At 34.6% G+C, this 23,114-nt stretch overlaps 2 protein-coding genes across 2 annotated transcripts; both read right to left on the minus strand.

Moving 5' to 3' along the window:
• Positions 1 to 5,337: 5,337 nt before the first annotated feature.
• On the minus strand, positions 5,338 to 10,846 carry LOC120015482. Its single transcript, XM_038867930.1, has 7 exons — positions 10,051 to 10,846; positions 8,624 to 8,676; positions 8,470 to 8,512; positions 7,550 to 7,627; positions 7,176 to 7,289; positions 6,501 to 6,580; positions 5,338 to 5,974 (listed from the first exon to the last, which is right to left on the minus strand). Exons 1-7 carry the CDS (start codon positions 10,675 to 10,677, stop codon positions 5,866 to 5,868), a joined length of 1,104 nt encoding a protein of 367 aa, XP_038723858.1. The 5' UTR covers positions 10,678 to 10,846; the 3' UTR covers positions 5,338 to 5,865.
• A 910-nt stretch (positions 10,847 to 11,756) lies between these two features.
• LOC120015481 (protein EMSY-LIKE 3-like) lies at positions 11,757 to 16,859 on the minus strand. Its single transcript, XM_038867929.1, has 10 exons — positions 16,521 to 16,859; positions 15,433 to 15,641; positions 15,231 to 15,340; positions 14,894 to 15,146; positions 14,598 to 14,798; positions 14,441 to 14,509; positions 13,413 to 13,652; positions 13,165 to 13,233; positions 13,001 to 13,064; positions 11,757 to 12,304 (listed from the first exon to the last, which is right to left on the minus strand). The coding sequence occupies exons 1-10, from the start codon at positions 16,546 to 16,548 to the stop codon at positions 12,261 to 12,263; spliced, it is 1,287 nt and encodes a 428-aa protein (XP_038723857.1). The 5' UTR covers positions 16,549 to 16,859; the 3' UTR covers positions 11,757 to 12,260.
• Positions 16,860 to 23,114: the final 6,255 nt, after the last annotated feature.

Here is a 23,114-nt window from a genome sequence, read left to right on the forward strand (position 1 = left end):
ATGGTAAATTTTGAACCACATGAAAGATTTCGCAAATCTTATGTATCAGTTGAGATCTGGGTTGAGACCCAATGCGAAGATATAATATAAAGTGTCAAGATATTTGAGGAATAGCTTATATTTGATAATTTCACATTACACTAGTTTTAAAAGTATCCTCAAACACTCGGTAACTTATTTGACAATTTATCTCAAATATAAATACTACCAAACAATTTGTAAGTTAATTTATTTTCAACAATTTATAAGCAAATTTATTTTTTTCCAAATAAACTCTACCAAACGTATCCAATATTGCATGGAGGGGCAAATAACCCTAATTATATAGTAATTTATAAAAGACCTCTTGTTATAAAAATAAATAAATCATGATCATAGTTGAAATAAGAAGACATGTGACAATTATTACTTATCATATTTTATAAAAATTTTATTCTTAGTGATTTTTTTATTTTCAAAAATATAATTAATAGATAATAAAAAAAATTTTCGAAAGCGTAGTCCTTCGACCCCCACTTATCTTTGTCCACCATGACATAAAAATCTTTGTCCGCCACTGTGTCCTCCCTCATAATAAGTCATGAGTTCGCCCAGGATTTAGGGGTGTGCATCGGTCGGTCGGTTCGGTTATTGACATATTTTTAACCTAACCAAATTTTTTCGGTTAATTTCATCCATTTAACCGAACCAATATTTTTTAGAGGGTTAACCATCGGTTCGGTTAACCTAAAATTTCGGTTTGGATTTCGGTCGGTTCGGTTAATTCCAAATATTTTGGGTCAAAGTCATGTTACTAATTTAGCATATAATATGATTTATAATGTTAGAGTTTAGGATTTATAATTTTAGGGTTTAAATTTATAACTATATTATAGTTAATAGGGTTTAGGGTTTACATTCATAAGGTTTTATAGGGTTTAGGGTTCCCATGTAAAAACAAACAAAAGGTTTAAGGTTTTATAGTGTTAGAGTTTAGGGTTTATATTATTAGAGTGTAATTTTATAGGTTTAGTGTTTTATCGGTTAGGGTTTAAGTTTATAACATGACTATAGTTATATAGTTAATAAGGTTTAGGGTTTACATTCACAAGGTTTTATATGGTTTAGGGTTCCCATTTTAAAAAAATAAACGGTTTAATGTTTTATAGTGTTAGAGTTTGGGATTTATATTAATAGAGTATAGTTTTATAGGTTTAGTGTTTTATTAGTTAGGGTTTAATTTTATAATATGACTATAGTTATATAGTTAATAGGGTTTAGTGTTTACATTCATAAGGTTTTATAGGGTTTAGGGTTCCCATTCAAAAAAAAAAAGGTTTAAGGTTTTATATTGTTGGGACCTTTAACCTTAGAATTTAGGGTTTAATGGTTTTTATAGTATTTGTTTTGTCATATTATTAATTTCATTATCATATTTAATCTTGATAAATATAAATATATAATATATTGAAGGTGTTACATTACATGGTAAGTTACTAAGTTGGTACTTGGTAACATGAATTAATACTTATTAATTGATGTATATTATATTTATTTTGAATTTTTTATATAAGTATTAATAGATTTTTTTAGAAGAATATAAGTGTTAAATTATTAATATGTGGAAAATTAATAACATAATTATATATATTATATATTTATATAATATGTTATATTTTCGGTTCGGTTCGGTTAATTTGGTTAATTTTTTATGTTAACCGAACCATTAACCGAAAACCGAAATACTCATAAACCTTTAACCGAACCGTCCGATTGGTTAACATTAACCGGTAAATTCGGTTAACGGTCGGTCGGTTCGGTTCGATTAATCGGTTAAAACCGAATTATGCACAGCCCTACCAGGATTGCATGCATGGCCAATAATGACAAATTTAAGTGCTTTTTTTCTCAACACAATCCGCCTCAAAAGTCATGACATATATATATATAGTCACATTTGATGCAACCGATAATTAAGTAAGAGATGGATCAACAACAACAAATTAGAGCACTCTCGCAAGCTAACCATCAACATAATTTATTTCTTTGTTTTTTTGTCAAAGTTTAATTATCACATGAAATCAAAGTTGAAGCCGTTGGAGTAGTTTAATTAATAAATTAATACTAATGGTGCGTTTGGTACGAGGGTAATGGGGTGTAATAGTTACGAGGGTAATTAAATTTTAAATTTACTTGTGTTTATTATGTCAGTATAACTTTTACTCCTGTAATAAATTTTAGTAATTAAGCTTATTTTTTACATATAAAGTTTACTAGCGGGGGGACCTGGGTAATAAAAAGTAATGAGAAGTTTTACTCCAACCTATTACCCCTTTAAATAAAAAAATTCTAAAAGCCGATAAGTTATATATATTATATATTATATATATGTATATATATACACGTATATATTATATATTATATATATATATACACACACATATATATACACACACATATATATATATACACACACTCACATATGCACTGTCTGTGTACACACACACACACACACACACATATATATATATATATATATATATATATATATATATATATATATACACACACATATATACCTACACACACATATGCACTGTCTGTGTATATATATACATATATATATACATATATATATATACACATATACATATACACACACACATATATACATATGCACTGTCTGTGTATATATATACATATATATATATATAATACACACATATATACATATACACAGACAGTGCATGCACTGTCTGTGTATGTGTGTGTATTATATATATACATACATATTTTATATATATATATAAATATAAATATAAATATATACATATTATATATATATATATATAAATAAATAATGTCGGGCTTGGGTCGGGGTCGGGCTGAGCCAAAATTGGCCTGAGGTGTCTGGCTTCGGGTTGGGTTGACCCAAAAAATGGAGCCCATGCCCGCCCAAGGGGTCGGATAGGGCCGAGCTCGGACCTAGGCCCGCGGGCCAAATGATGACCCCTACTCTTGTGTTACGTCTTTGTCATGGATTTGAATGTTATCAGATTATTTTATTGAAATTGTTAACAATTGTTATTATATATATATAGGTCTGGCTGTGTGTGTATATATATGCATATGTATCTATATTTTTAAAATTTTGGTACATGATAGTCGTAGCAATAAAAAACATAATCTCACTTTTTTCTAGTTTGGTTCATTACAATAATAACAAACAAGGGTAATGGTATTACACCAGTAATGTATATTTGTAACAAACAAGAGTAATGAATACTTGGGTAAATTTTACTCTTCTTTACCAAACAAGGGTAACACTTATTCTCCATAATTATTATTACCCTTGTAAAATTTACATGGGTAACAAATTATACCCCCAAATTCTTACCCTCTTACCAAACGCACCATAGTAGTTAATGGGTAGTCAAGTTGGTTGTGAATACATTTTATTTCTTTCTAATTAAGAACTCAAGTTCGATTCATCAAACACATGGATACCCTTTAATTAACTTGCCAAAGTGCTTGGAGATAGATGATACAAGTATAAGGTAATTTACAACGAAGTCAAATAACCATGATGATTAAATATGACCATTGCACATGACAACTTTAGGAAGCACAACAATTTCATGATTTGAAACCAACTTCCATGATCAAGATCAAACCTTTTGTAATAGTGCAATTATAAGTTTGAATTGCTCCCATCGAGAATCCAACTCATAACCTTATGAGATGTTCAGCGCGTGGTCACGAAAGTATTGCTCCAAGTGAAAATCGAACTCATAATCTTTATGGATGCTACCTAGTTTTTTTTTGGGTAATTGATAATAATATCATAAAAGTTTGTCCTTTGAACATTCGATATGGACGTAAACTCAGATTGTCAGATCCCTGTGCACAGAAATTCTCCACCTTATGACATGATAAATTGGATCGAAGCTTAACATGTGATCACAAAAATATTGTTCTAAGTGAGAATCGAACTCATAACTTTTTGAATCTTTGAATCTATACAATTTGGCTCAATGAAAAGTCACCACTTGAATATTACTCAAGGAGTTGGATGCAACTTAATTTCTATATAAAGAAAGTTTGAATTGTATGATTAAACGTGTGGAGGCTAACAAATTTTGGGAGGTTGGCTAGGTAAAACCTATTCCACACGCAAAAAGCAATGATAAGAGAATTGAATGGAAGGGCAAGAGAGCTAGATTGAGAATTCTAGGCGTTGAAATTTAGAAAAAAGAATTGCCTCTTTTGACTCTAAAGAATCCTTTCAAACACTCCTCCTCCTCCTCATCCCTTGAATCCATAAATAAATGACTTTTATTAAATTAAATGGTAGTAGTTGGGGTTGTGTCATTTGTTCTTATGTGTATGATTACAAAATAATTATTTTAATCATGATAATGATGATGATGATTATCATGGAAAAGACTTGAAAATGTTGAATAAGAATTTTGGTGGGTGGTTGCTTCATTTCAATGGAAGGGTAAGCCAGGTGCCATCAATGACTTTTCACCAAACTTTAATTTGATTCTTCCATCTACTTAATGAATATCTCTAGGATCAAATTATATGGACTCAAAAGGTATCGAGTTTAATTCTCGTTGGGATCAATATCCTTGTGACCATGCCGCACTCTGTTGTCAAGTAAGAAATTTATGTGCACCTGACTTGATAGTTTGAGTTTAGGCTCATATCAGATGTCAAAATGATAAATTTGTATGGTATCATTCTCAAATAAAAAAGAGAAAATATATATTTGTATCTATACATTTGTCTCCAAAAGATTAAACATTTTTTTTGTCAAAAGTTGTTTTAAACCTGATTGACTTTATTTGGATTTGGTATGTTGGCTAGTTCTGAGTTGACAATACAATAGTTAGTCATAAGATAATTTTGTTTTTAAATGGGTTAATCACACTAATACTTCTTTATTAAGTAACCAACATTTTTTTGGGAGATAAGCAAATCTTAGAACAAATGTTATTATACTCACAAGAAACATTATTTAATTTATATTTATTTATAACCCACAAGAAACAAAACATCCCAAGCTGACTTTCAGAATACTTTATATGAATCATTATTTTCACTTTTCAATCAACAAGCACTAACATATATAGTTCTATGGACCAACGAGAGTTGACTCGATTGACAATCGACCATATTAAGCATATGTCTACCCAAAGTTCGATTCCAATGAAAAACATATTTCTAAGTGATATTTTAAAAAAAAAAAAAAAACACACCTTAGGTCTATGGTGCATACACATTTGACCAAAAAGTAACTTTTAAAAATGGATAAATTTGTAAATTTTGAAAAGTATTTTGGGCCCATGAAGGTCCACTAGCCAATAATGTTAGGCCCTCTAATTATCATCATCTACATTCCATAATGAATAAAGGCCATGAACATCTACAGGCTTTTGAAAGAATGATAAATTTACTTTCCATGCAATCTGTCTGTCAAACTCTGGTCAAAAGCAGAAACTGTACAAACAGACAAGGAAAACAGCAAAAGATAAAACTGAAATGTGATTATCCAATATATTTTACATAAGGGGAAAAAAAAGAGGAGAAAAAACAGGGAGAAATTCCTATATTAACAACTCACCAACCTAAGAACACTACAGCAAGATAATATGACAGCTTTTTCATCATTTTTCTTGAAAAAAAATCCATCCCCAACTGTGAATTTGATGATAATTGGGAAGATGCAATGGAATATAGGAAAGCTAACAAAATCATGAAACTCATAAAAGAACTGTAAATAATATACCGTGCAATCAGAGCATCCTACTCTTGTGTTTTTATGGGTGAGGCACAAACTGATGAGGGCACAATGATGATGTCTGATTATCCCAGTTGGGTTCAGTTTCCCGTATTTGTATCATTTCTGAACTGTTCTATGAGCGGGGGAAGTAGAAGAGCCAGCCTGGTTTTGTACCTCGCAATTCGTTTTAGTCGTTCTTCTCTTAACCTACAAGTGAACACAGAAAAAAAGATCTGTTCATCACATAAAGAGTCACGTTGAATAAGTCATCATAGTAATCACGTATGACCAGGGCCTCTGCCATCTTCTAAGAAGAAAGAGTGCTTCTGGCCTCCTACATTACGACTTTAGCCAATTCCTCCCATTGATTTAGATATATTCATCAGAAAAGCTTTTTTGCCTGAAAGATCTCTCATTTTCTGTCTGAAGAACAAGGAAAATTAAGAAGCTTCTCAAATATATCTACAAAGTCACTTATGACCTCATTCAGATCAAGAATCCTAGACTTAACGGTCCTTGCTACTCTCCATCATGGCTTTTCAAGGCCCTTAAAAAATGAGCTCATATTCATGTATCCTAATAAAGTCGAGAGGAAAATGATCCACAATTCAAACTAAGAGCTTTCCAGCTTCTGGTAAACCTCTATTTTTTTTTTTCAATAACCACGTGTAAGGTTCGGCAATGGGAGCGCAAATTAAAAAATTCGATAAGATAGTAAAGATGGAAACATTACCTTGATCGGACCTTTTTAGCACGCTTGATGTGTCTTTTCAATAGATCATCTGTTGAAAGATGATCAGCAGATTCCTCATCCTGAGAACATGAAAAGCAGACTCAACCAACAAGGAAAACCATTAACCAAAAAAAAAAAAAAAAAACCAACAAGGAAAACCAATCAAATTTTTTTCAGTAGCATAACAACATACAAAAGTAGCATCATCCCCAACTAGCCATGCCAAGTTGAGATTAAAAGGACCTTCTCAATAGAACCAATAAGCATTTTTTATAAGAATAACTACTAACCTTCTTTATGGAAATACTCTTTTTTGCCTATTTACCACTAAATTTTTTTCCAAGCAATGCAACTAGCTAGCAGCTACGATCAAGGTCATAATGTAAACAAAGACAAAAATTTGCAGAATCAAGAGGGAAATAACTGTATGTTGGACAAATACATCCAACCCAACAAATTGATGTAGAAAAAAAAATTTCAGGTTCCTGTAAGAGTAGCATAAAGGGTAACTGCTGTTCTTTAAATTTTGTTTCTCTTTCTTTTTCCTCCTTTATTTTTTCCCCTCTATAGATAACGCAGGTGCGTGGTAAGACAATTGACTTGCTTAAATATAACAATTAACAAAAGATCTATTAAAAATGCATCAATAATAAATTGAAATTCAGAGAAACAAACCACTGCATCTTCTTCTACTTCTTCATTGCCATCGTTTCCTGTCGGCCTATGAGCTTCCGCTGGAGGTATGGGCAAAGGTCTTGGAAGAGACTTTAAGCCATCTCCATATTGTGGCTACGTAAGATAAAAATAAAGAATGATTGAGAAAGACATGAAAAGAAACTTCAACTGCATTGCTAGGGCTACATTCTTGAAACTGATAACGAAGTGTTGCGGGTGGTCTAGCTGACATCCTGCTTCAATTGTGTTGTTACAGCGGGCAGTAACAGAAAATGTCCCCCCGCAAATTAATAGAATAGAAGTCTGGTCTGACTAATCAAATGAAAACTTCAGTTAAAGAAATTAATTGGGAGAACAATTTGAGAGGCACTAACTTGACTTTCTTCAGGAACCCCATTTCTCAACCATGATCGGCAAAGAGCATAAAGAGAAGCTCCATCTGATATTTTAACCTAGAAACATAAATCGTCAATAACATGAAGTGTTCCATGACAGTCCAAGTTGTATTGCAGATACAATCGACAGCAAATCTAAAAAGGTTGAGCTGAAGATCAATGCTCAATTTCTATTGCAATGTATAGAACACTACAAGAAGTTGTACAACTCAGATTCATGTTACTTATCTTAAAACTGAGAAAAAGCAAAGAAAAAGGAATTAAGAAGAAAACTGACTATCTATGTATGTGCAGTTGTGCACATATATTCAGCCATGTAACATACACATGATCTTTTCTTTGAAGTCTTTAAGTTGGCAACTTAGGATTCTATTGCATGGCAACAGAACAAAATCTTGCGTAAGATCAGTCTTTAACTTGAGTTTCCAAACGATTAGTTATAAGTGTTCTCACACTCAGGGTGGATATGATATTTACTGTAACATTGTTTTGCTAACTTACTCATCATACTTAGAATTTTACACTAGTCTTATGTTTTTTTCTTCGAGCCCAAGTTGTTTTGTTTTATCAGTTGTCCCATACGGAATCAAAATTAACGACCAAACAATCAATAACAACCTATAAATTTACAAATCATAGCAGGTTTCGAGAAATGACTACCAATTATTCAAAGTCAAAATTGCATTTTTTGAAGTAATATATAATGAGTTGGTCATAAATTTATTCAAAATTATGTCATGAGAAGACATGGAAAACTAAAACTCCATGAAAATCTAACAGAGAGCATATATGCTGCAGTCCTAGTAGTTATTTATATTTTGACAAAGCTAGGCTGAATGAGTGCAGTGAATCATAAAGGGAAAAAATGAAAAAAGAAAGAAGAACAATGTTTAGCTTACTTTTCGACCTCGAATAATGGTAGTATCATTTCTGTTTCTATCCCTACAGAATGCACAACACAATAACTATTAACATTACAACAACATAAACTTACCCACAATAGGGAAACAGGTGAAAGTAATAAGAATACCACATATTATCGTGCAGCATTACCTTGTACTTTTATGCCCATTAGAATCAGAGGCAGGAGATGGGGATGAAGCAACCTAAAACAAGAACAATATATAAATAAATCCACCAAATGATGACAATTACAATGAGCATAGCATAAAAGTATCAGTGCATAAGAAAATTGAATTTGCAGGTAAAAATCATTGTAAGAGTCATGAATTCTATGCTTCCAGAAACAAATCAACAAGATAATTAGAGCTCCTCAATCAACACCAGTTATCAATATCAACACGGAAAATAAAAAGGAAACATGCTGCTTTGATAATTCATGTAAATATACTAAAACAGTTTACATGCACAACCGAAATAAGAATTCAAAAGCAGTCTAACCCTCTCACTATTCATTCATCAATAAGACCACAGCTGAAGCTTCTTAGTAGTTGTCAAAGAGCATCATATTTTGGCATCAAAATTCCCATGGACATGAATAAAATAAACTGATTAAAAAAACTCAATACATAACAAAGATGAAGCGATGCTCAAAGCTTGAATTCAAAATCAACCTCGTTCTGTTTTTCGTGTCTAACAAGTAACACCCACACAGCCACACATGACCTGCAACAATAGCATACCCACTTATGACTTCTATTAGGTATAGTTTAAGTGAAAGTCTTTTATAGTTGCACTTCCACATAAGAAATATGAAATCATTATATTCCTCATTTTTGAACTAATGAAATAAAAGTAGTACTGCCCAAGTCTGCCTATGCATCAAAAAACTTCATAAAATTTCTCACTAGAGAAGCATTCAATCCCCACTTAATCTTTGAAGCCAAAACCACCTATGGGAGAACTTTATGCTTCAAGAATGCCATTATTAAGCAACCAAAAATACTGGAGAAATCATATGAAAAGGCCAAATTTGACAGAGGCTAATAAGAATGGTATGTGTTTGCACAGCAGTTAACATATTTTGTTGATCTAGGAAGCTCTCTCCTTAACCATTTAAAACTCATCAAAGCAGAACTGATGCTATAGGTTGTGCATCTAAAAACTTTTTGAAGATCAAAACTTTCAAATATCAATCACCAACACACCCTACGTCAATTTGTGACATTTTCCTCCTACTTCAGTTAGATTTCATTGCAAGAGCTGAATTGTATTGCTTATGGAAGGAAAGCTCTCTCAATTGCCATCAAATAATTCATAGTATAAAGTCAACTAGTATTAAAAAGGAAAAAAAACAAGTTTTCACAGTGAATAATTTACATTATAACATGTTAACAATAAATCCCAGATTATGCAATTTCCAATTTTCCATTCCATTCACACCAGAAAACAAAAGGTAACAAAGAAAAGATGGAACAAGCCAAACCCATTCATTCAGTCCAACATCAATTTAAGACTACACAAAACCAAAATTATAATTAAAAAAGCACTAAGAAATAATTTAGCAGAGAAAAGAAAACCTTTTGTTGCCTAGAGACTGGAACCCCCTTGATCACACCACCACCAACAGCCGCATTCCCAACATGCTGGCGAAACTGATGCTGTTGCTGCAAGTGGGGAGTAGGGTGCCTAACCAAGTGGCGCAAGTTCAAGGCACCATCAAAGTGGGGCGAAACGGCCATAACCGAATGCGCCCTCGGGTACCCGACGGGAAGAGGCGGGTACGCACCAGGATTCACCACAGTAACTGCGTGTTCCTGACGAAGTGGAGGCCTGTTGGAGTTAGAAATAAAGCCGCGCCCCGACGAGGCCACAGGGTAGAGGACACCCTGAGAAGTCGTTGTTGACGAATTGGGGACTTGCTGGGTCTGGTTAGGGTTTTGGGTGGTTCTAAATTGGATTGCTGCGTATGGAGGTTGATGCTGGTGTTGTTGAATTTGGTATGGGTGAGCATGAGAAAGAGGAGGATGGGGTCTTGATTGGAGTGGCGGAGATGGAGCTGAGGCTGTTGCTGTTATGAGTGGGCGAGTGGCAGTGTTGGTGGGGGTAGAGGTCATGGCGGAGGTTGTACTGGCGGGGGTAGAAGCCATGGCGGCGGTGGTTGCGGTGGCGGGGATTTTTGGTGGGTTTGTGGTTTTTGAATTCATGGAAGAAGAAGAAGTGTCAGTTTTAAAATTAATTAGGAAAAAGTTTGTTATTTGTTGCTGTTACTGTTACAAGGATGGCCAGACAATGGATATATACTGTGGCCCAATGGGCCTTTTTTGGGCCAAAATCTAGCCCACACAATAGAACATCAGCCATGGGAACATGATAGACTATCAAGTTTCATGATTCATCTATCAACTCGTTAGAGCTGGGCTGACAGGTTCTCAAGCAGCTTCATAATTCTACCCCAGAAAGTGAAAAAACATCGTAAGTCAGAGTTGCGGCCCTTTTGATTCACTGAGTCACTTGAAAATGAAAACAGGTTTGATCACATCAATCGAAAGAACTTCGAACGAATGATAGCGAAATAGATACAAAGCAAATATATAATGGAATAAGACGTAAAATAATCTATTTGTGTTGGAGGGAGAGATGAAACAACAAGGTTGCAGATACAGATCCATAGACAAAACAAACTTGAGATAACATGAAAATAAATTGATCTATCAAACAGAACTGGAAGTAGAACTAGATCCGGAGGTAGATCGAAGTATAGATCTATCATCTTCATACCCAAAATCACTCATCTTCAAGCCGAAATTGTCAATCGGGCGAAGGAACAAGTCCCCTGCAAGCAATCGCCGAGAAATAATTAGACAGAGAAAGAAAACTAAAATATATGTTGAAATGATAAAGGAGGAGGAGGTGGTGCTAAGGTGAAGACACGCGCCGCCTCCTCAAACTATGAAGAGGATTGTGGTGTTACCGAGAGAAAGGGTTTTTTAGAGGGAGAGAGTTACCCTTTTCCGCCCATTTTTTAAACTAGTTAAGAACGTGATTGGAACTAGTAAATATTTAGGGTTGAAGGTAATCCACATACGCAAAACTTGACATGTCAATTAATTGACTGCCCATTTCACTGCTAGAAATTATAACTCAAATGTAGTGCCCTCCTGGTTTAAAACTCCTTCCATGAAGTCCTGAGTAATTCACATGCCAAACAAGCTAGTATCCAAAATCTTAATTCCAAAAGAACAAAGCTCCATCATTAAAATAAAAAGAGTGTACTCATTGTGCAGGTTTTGTCTGTGCGTTGTGTATATATTATGTATTGTCGTCCATGGGGTTAAAAAGGAAAAAGAACCAAAGAGACAAAAAATAACATACAGAAAGGGATGTACCATCGACCACCTTTATACATGAACACATTAATCACTAAACAAATCACTGATTAGATAATGTTACAAAAGCATTAGCCATTCTCCCCTTTTTAACCCCTAGAAAGCATTAGCATTTCACTAGCGAATCTTCGGACGTTAACAAAGTCGTCAAATGACTACAACAATTTCCTTCCTACGGTAGGAACTAATTTAGAAACCCAAACCCATAGTCATCCCATGATAGGAGATACGTAAGGCGGCGGCAGACATGAAAGCGACTTTGAAATCAGATCTCACTGATGGCTCAAGAATCTCCCACCATTAACCTCATGGGCGTACCAAAAGTTGCAATCTAAACCCACTTGAGCACCAAAAGTATATTAAGTTATGCTGCGTACTATCAGAAACTGTTTTTGTCATCCTCAACCCATGGAATGCCCACGCGAGTACTGAGGACCACCCTCATCTGTTTGAAAGCAAAGGAAAAGCTTGCAATGCTTAGATGGGATCAATTCAGGTGAAATCATTACAAAATTTAACTCCACGATCAGGATTGAGTAACAAGGGCAAAAATTTTCTTTTGCTGATCGCAAGATTCTCAACCAATTATCTAGTGCAAGTAGAGTACATCGATACCCACAAGAATCGAATGGTAATTGCAACGTTTTGGTTTGGATTAAAACAACATCAGCAAGTCCGAAGGAAAAATATGTAGACGTACGCATTTTCAATGTTAAAAAGTACCACACTATTTTTCAAAATCCAAACAGTTATTGTTGGGTGAACACAAGGAAAGTTCAAAAGCGATTGGGTAAGAAACAAGCAGAGGATAACATTGACACTGGCAAACTTGCTTGCATTGCTAAGTAAATTAGACAACGATGCTTTCACGTTATCTATTCCTAATAAGTATTTTGATAAGTATAAAATCCATCTGGGATGTGCATTGCATATGCCACTGCGTTCATAACATGAGTTTATTTTACTGTTCTTACTTTTTAAAATAGCTACATTTATGTCATGAAAGGCCAAAACCAACAAAGTAGACTGGTAACATATTCAAAAGTTGCTTAAACAGCTCATGGTAAACACTAACCTATCTAAATATTAGAAGATAAAGAAAAACTCTGGCACACGACAAAAAAATGGTAAGGAAACATACCACTTTCACCATCGGATAGATCTGTAAGCCTTGAAATTGCATCAATAAGTGCTTGCTCATGCTCCTATTTTGTAAAATAACTTGTTCAGTTGTGCAGAATTTCAAGAATGAAATAAATACTGAGATAAGAATAAGGAAATGTTAGCATGGTGACTCTTTATGACCTTCAGCACGTTCTTCGCTTTCTCAACCTCAAGAGGATCTGGGGGTCTGGCACCAAATACCCTCTCCACCTGCCAAAAACAACAGAAAATAAATGCATATGTAAACCGCATTCTTTTTCAGTGAATGCAAAAGATAATTTATTATATGAGATAAGAATGGCTGATAACCTCAAGAAAAAGGAATTACAACAATAAAACACTAAACAGCATTCCTAGTTGCTGATCTGAACATGTCCACATTCATTTACCTCCTTGATCAGAGTATCTGTGTGAAGAATTTGTATATCATCCGGTGCTTTCTTCCCAACGCCATTCTGCGATGGCAATAAATCTTTCCTGGAATGACCTTTCGGAACACCTCTACCTCTTCCTGACCCTGGAACTCCATCACGGCCTGTACCTCTATTCATCCCATGACCTGATCCACCATAACCTCGACGAGATATTCCAGGGTCCTCACCCACCCATTGTATATCCCCAGGAGATATCTATGACAGGAAATGAAACAAATACATCATTCAAGTAAAAGCAAAAAATCACTAATTATTTCAGGAGCAGCAGTTAATTCTCAAGCTAGAAACCAGATGACAAGTTTTAGTTTCAATTGCTAGGTGGTGAAGTCTGAGATTTTCAGTCCGTTGGAACTAGTAGGCAGTAGCATAACTTTAGAATCTTCTTATGCAACTAGACAACTTCTGAGTTCTGACTCTTAAAACCCAGCATGATCCTTATAGGGATTATAAAATAGAGAAAAGAAATCAAATATGACATGCATCACTTCCTAGGGATAATTCAACTATAGCAAAAATTACATATCCTACACACTTGATTTCCCAACTTTTATCCATTGCATCAAACCTTGTATGTTTGTTCTTTCAATAGTGACTCTTATATAATTTTTTCGCATCAAGATAATACCCAACTGATTAGGCATTAAACTCCGCAACAGTAACTAATAAACCTCAAATGGGATTAAAAGAAAGTAAGACCTTTTCAAACTCAGCACTCACAGGAAAAAATTATAGAAGCTTCTACTGTAATTTGACTGAAAAAAACATAGCTATGTGAATAGTTGGTACTGCAACAAGAATCTGCATCCTTTAAATTTTAGTGAGTGTATCCACACTGGCCCTTAAATACCTCTAACAAATTCATATCCTACCAAAAATAGTCCAGGAAAAATGGTTTACAGCACTTAAATGGCAGCTCCAAAGCATCATTTGTTGACAATAATAAGTAATACATCTAAGTCATGGAAACAAGACACCAAATATACCTCTGAGAGATTAACCCATTCCCATGTCTCCTTTTGAGTATGCATATCATAGACCAGAGCATGCCGTCCCTAAAAAAGACAGGAAGAGTGAAAGGCTGACTCTTTAACAACGGAAAATGGAAAAAGATATCAAATTTCTATCAAAAGCCACAAATACCTCAACAGGATTGTAGTCGGTTATAACAGCTTCATAAAAGCTATTGTCATCAGGCCAACGAGTTCTCACTTTCCTGCCAATCAATGGGTCAAACCCAGTTCCTACGGGAGCAGCTCCTGCAGATACCCGATTAACTTGACCCCTTCCAATTGGACCAGAGGGAGGATAAGCAATAGACTTCGAAGATGCACCGGGAATACCCTGTGAAATAGAGTAGAACAGTAAGAATTAAGGTAGTACATATGATTAATACACTTGCATCATGTTCCATAAAAGATTTATAAGCCTTTGCTCACCGGTTTTTGCTTCTTTCCTTTCGAACCAGTGGTAGATCCTCGCTTAGCAGTTGATGAAGATGGTTGGTGAGAACCAGCAACAGCTTGGGCATGAAACGCTGGAGATGGTCCACCAAACGATTGTGATTGAACTGACTGAGCTAACTTCTGTTTCTTGCGAGATACGGAGACAGTCGGACTAGGCATTGAATCATGAACTGCTTGACCAGTACCAAGCATGCCAGGTTGATGCCCACCGGATTGTCTCCACTCCCTGATGGTATAATCCATCGTGGACCAATTAGAAGACAAAAGAAAACAAAACGTCAGAAATTCAGACAAACAGATGTTATCAGACCTTATCCTTCGTATTGTGTCATCGGCATTTACTCGGGCCAGAAGCTCTCTGTGCTCCTCATTCGATAATCTCAACTCTTTCCGAAGTTCAGTTATCAAACTTTCCTTCTCCTGAAAGAAAAGACAGTCATGTAGCATCATTTAAACCTGATCAAACAAATTTGAAGAGATTAGATCTGTCAAATTCACAAGACAAAAGGTACCCAAGTAATGGCATCAGCTTGAGCTTTAAAGGCTCTGAGAACTGAACTGTATGCTTCTTGCTCAAGTTGGTGGATTTGCGTCTCCATATCAGTTTCACCATACATCCTACGGTACGGAGCAGAACCTACGATAGATCTTCCATTACCCACTATTCGCCCCCCTCTAGGTATTCTGTTCTGATGTGATGGAGGAAGATCATCATCTGTGCCTGCAATGATTTCAAAGAGATTAAAAACAGAAATGAAAACTGCAAGTCAAACACCGTTTACAACAACATACAGCAAAGAAAAAAGTGTTCTGGTTGTTTCAGGAGAACAAACAAAAGTGTAGAAGTCAGTTAATGTGCAAAGCCTCACAAGAATGCTTCTAGCTGTAGGACACCTTATGTGAATAACCCATGAGGCCATGACATGCATATATCTCACGTCATTTTCAAACTCCTAACAACCATTATGCATGTCTAATCATATTTCTCGGTTACTGAATACTTCTTACAGGTTATAGAGACTAAGCCATCCAACATAATCTGTATATTTTGAATACATCACTATATTGTCTATGATAAATTTCAGAAAGGCACAAATTTCAATCATAAACTAACTCAATGAATCTTTGAGAGTTACAGAAGCTATAACTTATAGCTATCTAGCCATGTTTTCTAATGACCATTCTTGCAGGTTCATGCCACAAGCGAATACCAGAGCTTCTCTACAGATGCACTAGAAGCAAAGTAATACCAACTGAATCAGGTCCAGAATTTGCAGTTAAAACTTCCAATTTTTTGAGTTTTTTAAGAATCAAACCCTAACCACCACAGAAGTCCCAAAATTTATCAGCTGCAAACCACACCAAACTAAATTTACAAGAAAAACAGGAGTTCCAGTCTACTTCAGAAGATTACAGCTTAAAACCCTAAATTTCACCTCTTAGTATCTGAAATCCGAGTCACTGATTCCACTTTCAATTCCCCCAAAATAAACTAGACAAATTTCAACAAACCCACCAACCACCCAGTTTTAAATTTTTTTTTTTAAAAAAAACTTGAACCAGAAACTCAATAAGATTCAGTTTTTTGGGGTGAACTCACCGCTACTGTCGTAGGGCTCGTAGTCCATAGCCAGCGTGCACTAAACAAAATCCCACTGGAAAACAGGAACAAAAACCACGAGCCCTAAAATTCGATAGTAACCGAGAGATTCAACACAGAAATCAGTCCCGAAAGAGAGATTTGATGCGATTCGACAATCAGCACAAACGACACAAATCCCGGTCGTTTTAACTTCAGCTCTCAAAACAGAATCCGAATCAAGTGGGACGTACTCCCGCTGAAAAAATTTCTCGGCTCCAAACGGACACGGGAAGCTCGGGAGATGGACAGTGAACGAGCGGAAATTAATAATTTTTTGCTAAAATTAAAAACAAAAAATAAAATGAATGAAAAAAGACGGACTCGAAATTTTTATTAAAGCGTTTTGTTTGTGTCCTAAATTTTTTTTTTGTTTCTTTTGAGGATGGGCTGTATGGGAAGCCCAATATGGAACGTCCTGATTGGTTGTCATTGCTTCTGTCCACAATCGTTTTTGGTTTTTTTTTTGTCTATAACACACACACACACACATATATATATACTAGTCAAAAACCCGGGCGATGCGCGGGTATATTTTTTTAGAATTTTTAGAATTTTTTCTCAATTTTATAGATGTTATAATTTTTTCTTTCAAATTGAAATTGATTGTTAATAATTATTTATGAGAATAGGTATTATACTAATTCAGATCTATTTACAATCTATTTTAAACTTATCTCAAGATAACTCCAGTAGTACTCGTCAAAGCCTAGCGGGGTTCATGTACACAGTATCGATTGACGACGTGAACAAAACATGACAAACTTTAGCATCCCACCGGGATTATCACATTCTAGGTCAAGTTCACAGCTGACTTCACCATTTGTGTCCTTTTTAATTAATCAACCTTACACACCAATCAATCATATTTGTCAATTTCTTCAATGACAATAATGGCCAACTTCTGTAAGAAGCCCCATTGCAAGAGAAGTACTGATTACACCAACACCACTGTTGTTCAGGTAAGGCAAGAATTCTTCCAATGTTGAATTGTTTATAGAGTAGTGGCAATAACAAAGAATCACGTCATCATGCACATATGAAAAGACATCCAATGAAAGTGCAGTAATGCCGGTTCTATATGAAAAGACATCCAGTGAAAGTCCAGTAATGCCGATGGAACGGGTCCTCCCTACTTCCTTAAGTTTTTAAGAGCAGGAATCGTAACATAATGATATATGTGGTCACAACCAAGTAAAACCAAAATGAGAAATATCACTATATTCATAAATAAAAGCATAAAGTCACAAAGAGAAATCAATAATAGATGATATTGGAAAAACTTAAAGAATGTTGATAACATAATTAAATATAAATATACTATGTGAGCAACTGATGCAGAGATCCGAATCCAATTTCATGGCATTGCATGTATCCTAAGCCCCTGTCCCATGTCATTCATAAAATTTTTGTGGAAGCAGGAGCGATACATGGTTATGCCTTGAAATATACAAAAACACTACTTAATACATGAAAATAGAAAATTAAAAATGTGAAACTAAATTAGGACCAAAAGACATAATAGTATATATAACTTGCGCATAACTACACATTATGTATATTGGAGATGCTTCCACAACTGCATCATCCAATGAATAAGAGGACCAACTATGAATTAGCATTGCAAACATTTCCGGGAACATTACAAAATTATCCTTCAAAGCAATTGACTTTTACACACATGGACAAAAGAAACGTAACAATTGCGATATTAAATATTTATGAGAGATAACAGGAACTTATATAATGTCTTAATACAAAAACCATGAACTATATAAAAACATCTAGGATTCATAGTAAACCATTTTTTTTCAAATCTTGGACAGAATAATCCTTCAGGAAATATTATTTCCTTCCAAGCCAAAAATATAAATATTTTAGGTCTACCTCTTTCTCCTTGGCCCTCCCATGCTGCTTGTTCTGTTCAAAATTAGCCCACAATAAAACGAATTAAAAAACTTAGCATGTCATGTTTGAGAATTGATCAACCAAACCACAATACTAACAAACTTACAATGTCATGAGGAGTTTGAACCTCGTCATTAATGGGAAACGCAATGAATGCAAAGGCGAGAAAACTCACCATTCTAGCTTCCAATTACTTAGATAAAAGAAGACTGCAGAGGTCATTAACTAAAAGGGATAGAAGTGTTCAAAGTTCAAACTAATTAATAAGAGAAGCTCATATATAATCCCATGCACATACGTAGAGATTTCAAGCCTAATTAATTAAACACGATACTTAATATATACTGGCAGTCTCACTATATGGTTGATGATGATGATATTCTTTTGTTGCTGTCTCTTCTCTCAATAAACTCATTCGCTATCAACTCTCCTTCAATAGGCAAAAATTGAAGGCCACATTAAATCAAAAAGACTACAATTATTTAAAACAGTTAAGTGCAGTGGTAAAAAAGTTAAATAGCAAAAATATAAGATGTTAACACATTAGAAGTGTATTGTAAAAAATAATTAATTGTTAATTTTAAAAATAAAAAATAAAACTATTCTTCCAGCTTTTTAAAAGTAATTTTACAATAACCACGTCCAAAAATTTATTGTAATTTTACAATCCCAGCAACCAAAGTTAACCGTCATCGGTATGTTCCATCAATAGAGTTTGATTGCCCCGCAAATTTGTATGCACGCAAACGCATTTTTAAAGCTATATGGAAATTAAAAGGAACCTTTTAACAAAAAGAAAACAAATGGGTTTATGTAAGTATTAGAGTGTTTCCGTCATAATTGCTTATAAAATGGACCAAATAGAAATTTGTATCACCACGAAGAGGTTAAGCATACTTGGTGATTAACCAAAGAACGCATAACACTTAAGTAAAGATCTATCTAGGACTTGGGCCATTTGTAATCTGGGACTCGCAGGCCCCTTAACCTCCTCTCTTTGGCTCCTTTTTTCTCCATAGAGGACCATGTTTACACCTTTGACTTCCCCTTGACAACCAACACCAACTCAGAAACATAAACCAACTGTATTAATTGAGAGTCAGTTGCAAAAAATAATATCACCCCCTCTCCAGAGGAACAAAAAACTAAGATGAAAAAAAAACTCTTTGATGGTTTATGAGTTTATCGATGAGAATGTATATAACTATATATATAACAATGCATATTTAACTTGGATAGGCAAAATATTTCGATCTTTTGTGTTTGCATAAAGAAATAGAAACAGGAATCAGCCGCAATACCTGTCATCAATTGCACGATGGACGTTTAGGAATTCAAATGGAAGTTTACACCAAGGGCACGTGAGTTTTTGAATGTAGGTAGCCACTCTCAGGATGCAAATCATGCTGCATATAAGAGGAAACAATATACACCAATAAATTTACTGTTACAATCATGCATAGAACAGGACCAATATCATCAACTTTGAGACATTAAAATCATAGGCATTCCCTCACCAGCGTCAATACCTGTCATCAACTGCATGATGGACGTTTAGGAATACAAATGGAAGTTTACACAGAGGGCATGTGAGTTTTTGAATGTAGGTAGCCACTCGCAGGATGCAAATCATGCTGCATATAAGAGGAAACAATATACACCAATAAATTTACTGTTACAATCATGCATAGAACAGGACCAATATCATCAACTTTGAGACATTAAAATCATAGGCATTCCCTCACCAGCGTCAAAGCAAGAAATTAATTGCAGATTCATTCATTCATACCGTCTATGATTTTTCTTTATTTTGGGTTAAACACGGAAACTCATAGGACCCAATATTGTGCTTCTTCAATGGCAGACACCCAGTTGCAACAGCAATATCAGTCCCTCCAAATCTTGATACTTGAAACACTAAAACAATCCACTTTAAGACCCAAACCCCGTTATTGATCAAAGCCAAAAAAAAAAGGGCAAACCGTGATAATGCACAAATAACTATTTGATATAAGAAAATCAGCAATAGGATTGAAGATAGACCCTAAGCAATAGATCTATCTATCTGTTCCTGCCAAAAAAGTAATTAAGTGAAAGAATGTTCTTTGTTGTAGGTGTAGGGAATCAATGGGGAAATTGACAAACTCTCTCAATCAGCCATCCAAACACAAACCCCCAACCAAAGAGCACAAGATCAGGCTTGATTTGAACCACCAGATTGGTATTGCTTTGCTCCACCAGATCGTTCTTGCTTTGAACCACCAGATCGGTCTTGCTCCGGTCTTTGAATTGGGCTTCGTCTATCATTTTGAATGGGTGTAAGGAATCGACGAAGAAATTGAAAGCAAGTAAAAAAAAAGTTGTATTCAAGATTAATCGAAGAGAACCCCATAATTCAATCGAAGAGAAAACGGAACCCATAAAATTTCTTGGCGAATAAATAGATAATCATATTAGATAAAAACCCATTTAACAGAAAACATCAACAATCACCTCATAACGATTAACAATCAAAGAAAGAAAGAAAAGAAACAAAATCTTCCTTTACCTCTCGATTGTTGTGGAACAACCGGTCTAGTCGTCATCTCGAATCGATAGAATAAAATCCCTACAAACAGATATCGAAAAAGGAATCAATCTCTCTCTGTCTTTCTTCCTATCTTCTTTTCTTTCTCTCGTCCCTGTCTCTGAAACTTCCTCTTCTCTTTCGGTTCAGAGAAATCGACTGGGAGAGGGGAAGTGATAGAAAGGTCTCCTTTATGAAGTGGAGGAGGCGACATTCACTCACAACCTTTTACGTTTTTTTTGATCTTGCCTTTACGTTTTTTTTTTCCACCTCTGGTATTGTTTTTGTTGGAAAATTTGTGAGTGGAGAAAAGAGAGATAAGAAAGGATAGAGGGTCCACGTAGGCATAAATAAAGAATTTTAGAGATACACTTGTCAAAAAGATATTAATAGTTGTTAGAGTCTTTGCTTTATATATAGGTATAGATTTTGATGGTGTAATATACACATATATATAACTAATATAATTTTACATTATTGAATACACCCAACCATTACTTTGAGTGGTAAGGTCCGTAAGAATGGTGTGTATTATCCTGATGACCAACCGACCAGGGTTCGAATCTCCCTCTACGTTTCGAATAAAATTTATGTTATTGAATATAATAATGTTACATAGCTTATCATATTTAAATTTTAATTTTTCATTGATGTACTAAATATATATATATATATATATATTTTTAACCGATCCCAAATTTTGTGAGATAAAGACTCGAATGATGATGATGTGCTAAATATATTTTTTCTTCTTACACCATGTAATACATCTCAAAACCCAAATGAGGGGCAATTGATTTTAGTATATGCCATGTCTACATTGTCTTGGGCCTGGTTTGAATGTGGAATCACTGGTTTTAAAGACCCAATTTGATGAAAGTCCATTACATGTGTTTTCCTTTCAAAAAAAAATTACATGTGTTTTAGGCCCAAATATTTTTTGGGCCCAAGTCTTATTTGGAAAATACAAGAAACACAAGTCAAATCTACAGTCATGATTAGGTAACTCAGGATTTTTTAAAGGCAAAAACACAGATGATTCATTCAGGAATATAAAACCCAACTACCAAGGTTGCTTAAAGCCAGATCTTGCCGACTTTTTTTTTTTTTTCGTTGCCAGATCTTGCTGACTTGCTTTGATTCCCTAGACTGGCACCTACATACGGACAAAATACTGGTCCACTCTCTATATCTCTGTATGTTCATATTAATCCAGAAGAGCATCCATCCATCCATCAGACAAGTAAACCATGAAAAGCAAACCATGAAAAGAGAAACACGGACGGTAACTCAGATGACATTCATGTGTTTAGTATCTTATAGAGGTATCGAGTTCGAGTTTTTCTCATTCCCTCCACCTGTAATCAAAATAAAAAGAGCAAACCATGGAAAAGTCATTCAAAAATCTACAAATCTTGTTTTTATAATATGGATATTTTAATAACATATATATATATATATATTTTTTTTCTCCACGGATTTGCGGAAGAGTTTGTAAACTACTGCAATAGTTTATAAATTAAGAGAAAGGTTTAGTTAAAATAATGGGTAGGGCCGCCCACCAGTTTATAAATTAAACTTGTTACTTAATCATGTAAAATTATAAGAAAATTGATGACTATTTAGACTCTAGAATGGGTCATATTTTGTAAGGGAGACTAAATCTCTTTTGACACCATTGGGCGTTTCTCATTGACTTTATGTCCCTCGCTCTGGTAACTTTATTGATCATTCTCTAGCTCGTATGGCTAAGGTTGGTAGTAGAAGGATCATTTGGCGAAATGGGTATCCGTTAGAAATTGAATCCCTTCTTGCAAGGGATCGCAATGAAACTACGTCATCCTTTCTTCTTTTAAGTGAAACTTTTTTTTTCTCAAAAAAAAAAAATGATAAATGTCTAACCATTAAATTAAGAATTGATTATTGGTTACTATTTAAATAGTAATAGAATAAAGGAGTTTGGTTCAGCATATTTGCTAGCATATATATAATTATATATGCTCTTCACAGCCGATATGTTCATGTTATGACCCTAAACAAATGCTATTTTGTGAACAATATATATATGCTACCATTCTCAA

This window comes from Tripterygium wilfordii, chromosome 14, assembly GCF_013401445.1.
Source record: "Tripterygium wilfordii isolate XIE 37 chromosome 14, ASM1340144v1, whole genome shotgun sequence".
In the NCBI taxonomy this organism is placed as follows: domain Eukaryota; kingdom Viridiplantae; phylum Streptophyta; class Magnoliopsida; order Celastrales; family Celastraceae; genus Tripterygium; species Tripterygium wilfordii.

Coding starts and splice junctions, on each gene's coding strand:
- LOC120015482 (XM_038867930.1), bottom strand. CDS start 10,677: ATGAATTCAAAAACCACAAACCCACCAAAAATCCCCGCCACCGCAACC. Junction 8,677..10,050: donor CAGTCTCTAGGCAACAAAAG/GTTTTCTTTTCT, acceptor TTCTTGTTTTAG/GTTGCTTCATCCCCATCTCC. Junction 6,581..7,175: donor AAGTAGAAGAAGATGCAGTG/GTTTGTTTCTCT, acceptor TCATGTTCTCAG/GATGAGGAATCTGCTGATCA.
- LOC120015481 (XM_038867929.1), bottom strand. CDS start 16,548: ATGGACTACGAGCCCTACGACAGTAGCG. Junction 13,234..13,412: donor CAGATACTCTGATCAAGGAG/GTAAATGAATGT, acceptor TGTTTTTGGCAG/GTGGAGAGGGTATTTGGTGC. Junction 12,305..13,000: donor TCTATCCGATGGTGAAAGTG/GTATGTTTCCTT, acceptor GCTTTCAAACAG/ATGAGGGTGGTCCTCAGTAC.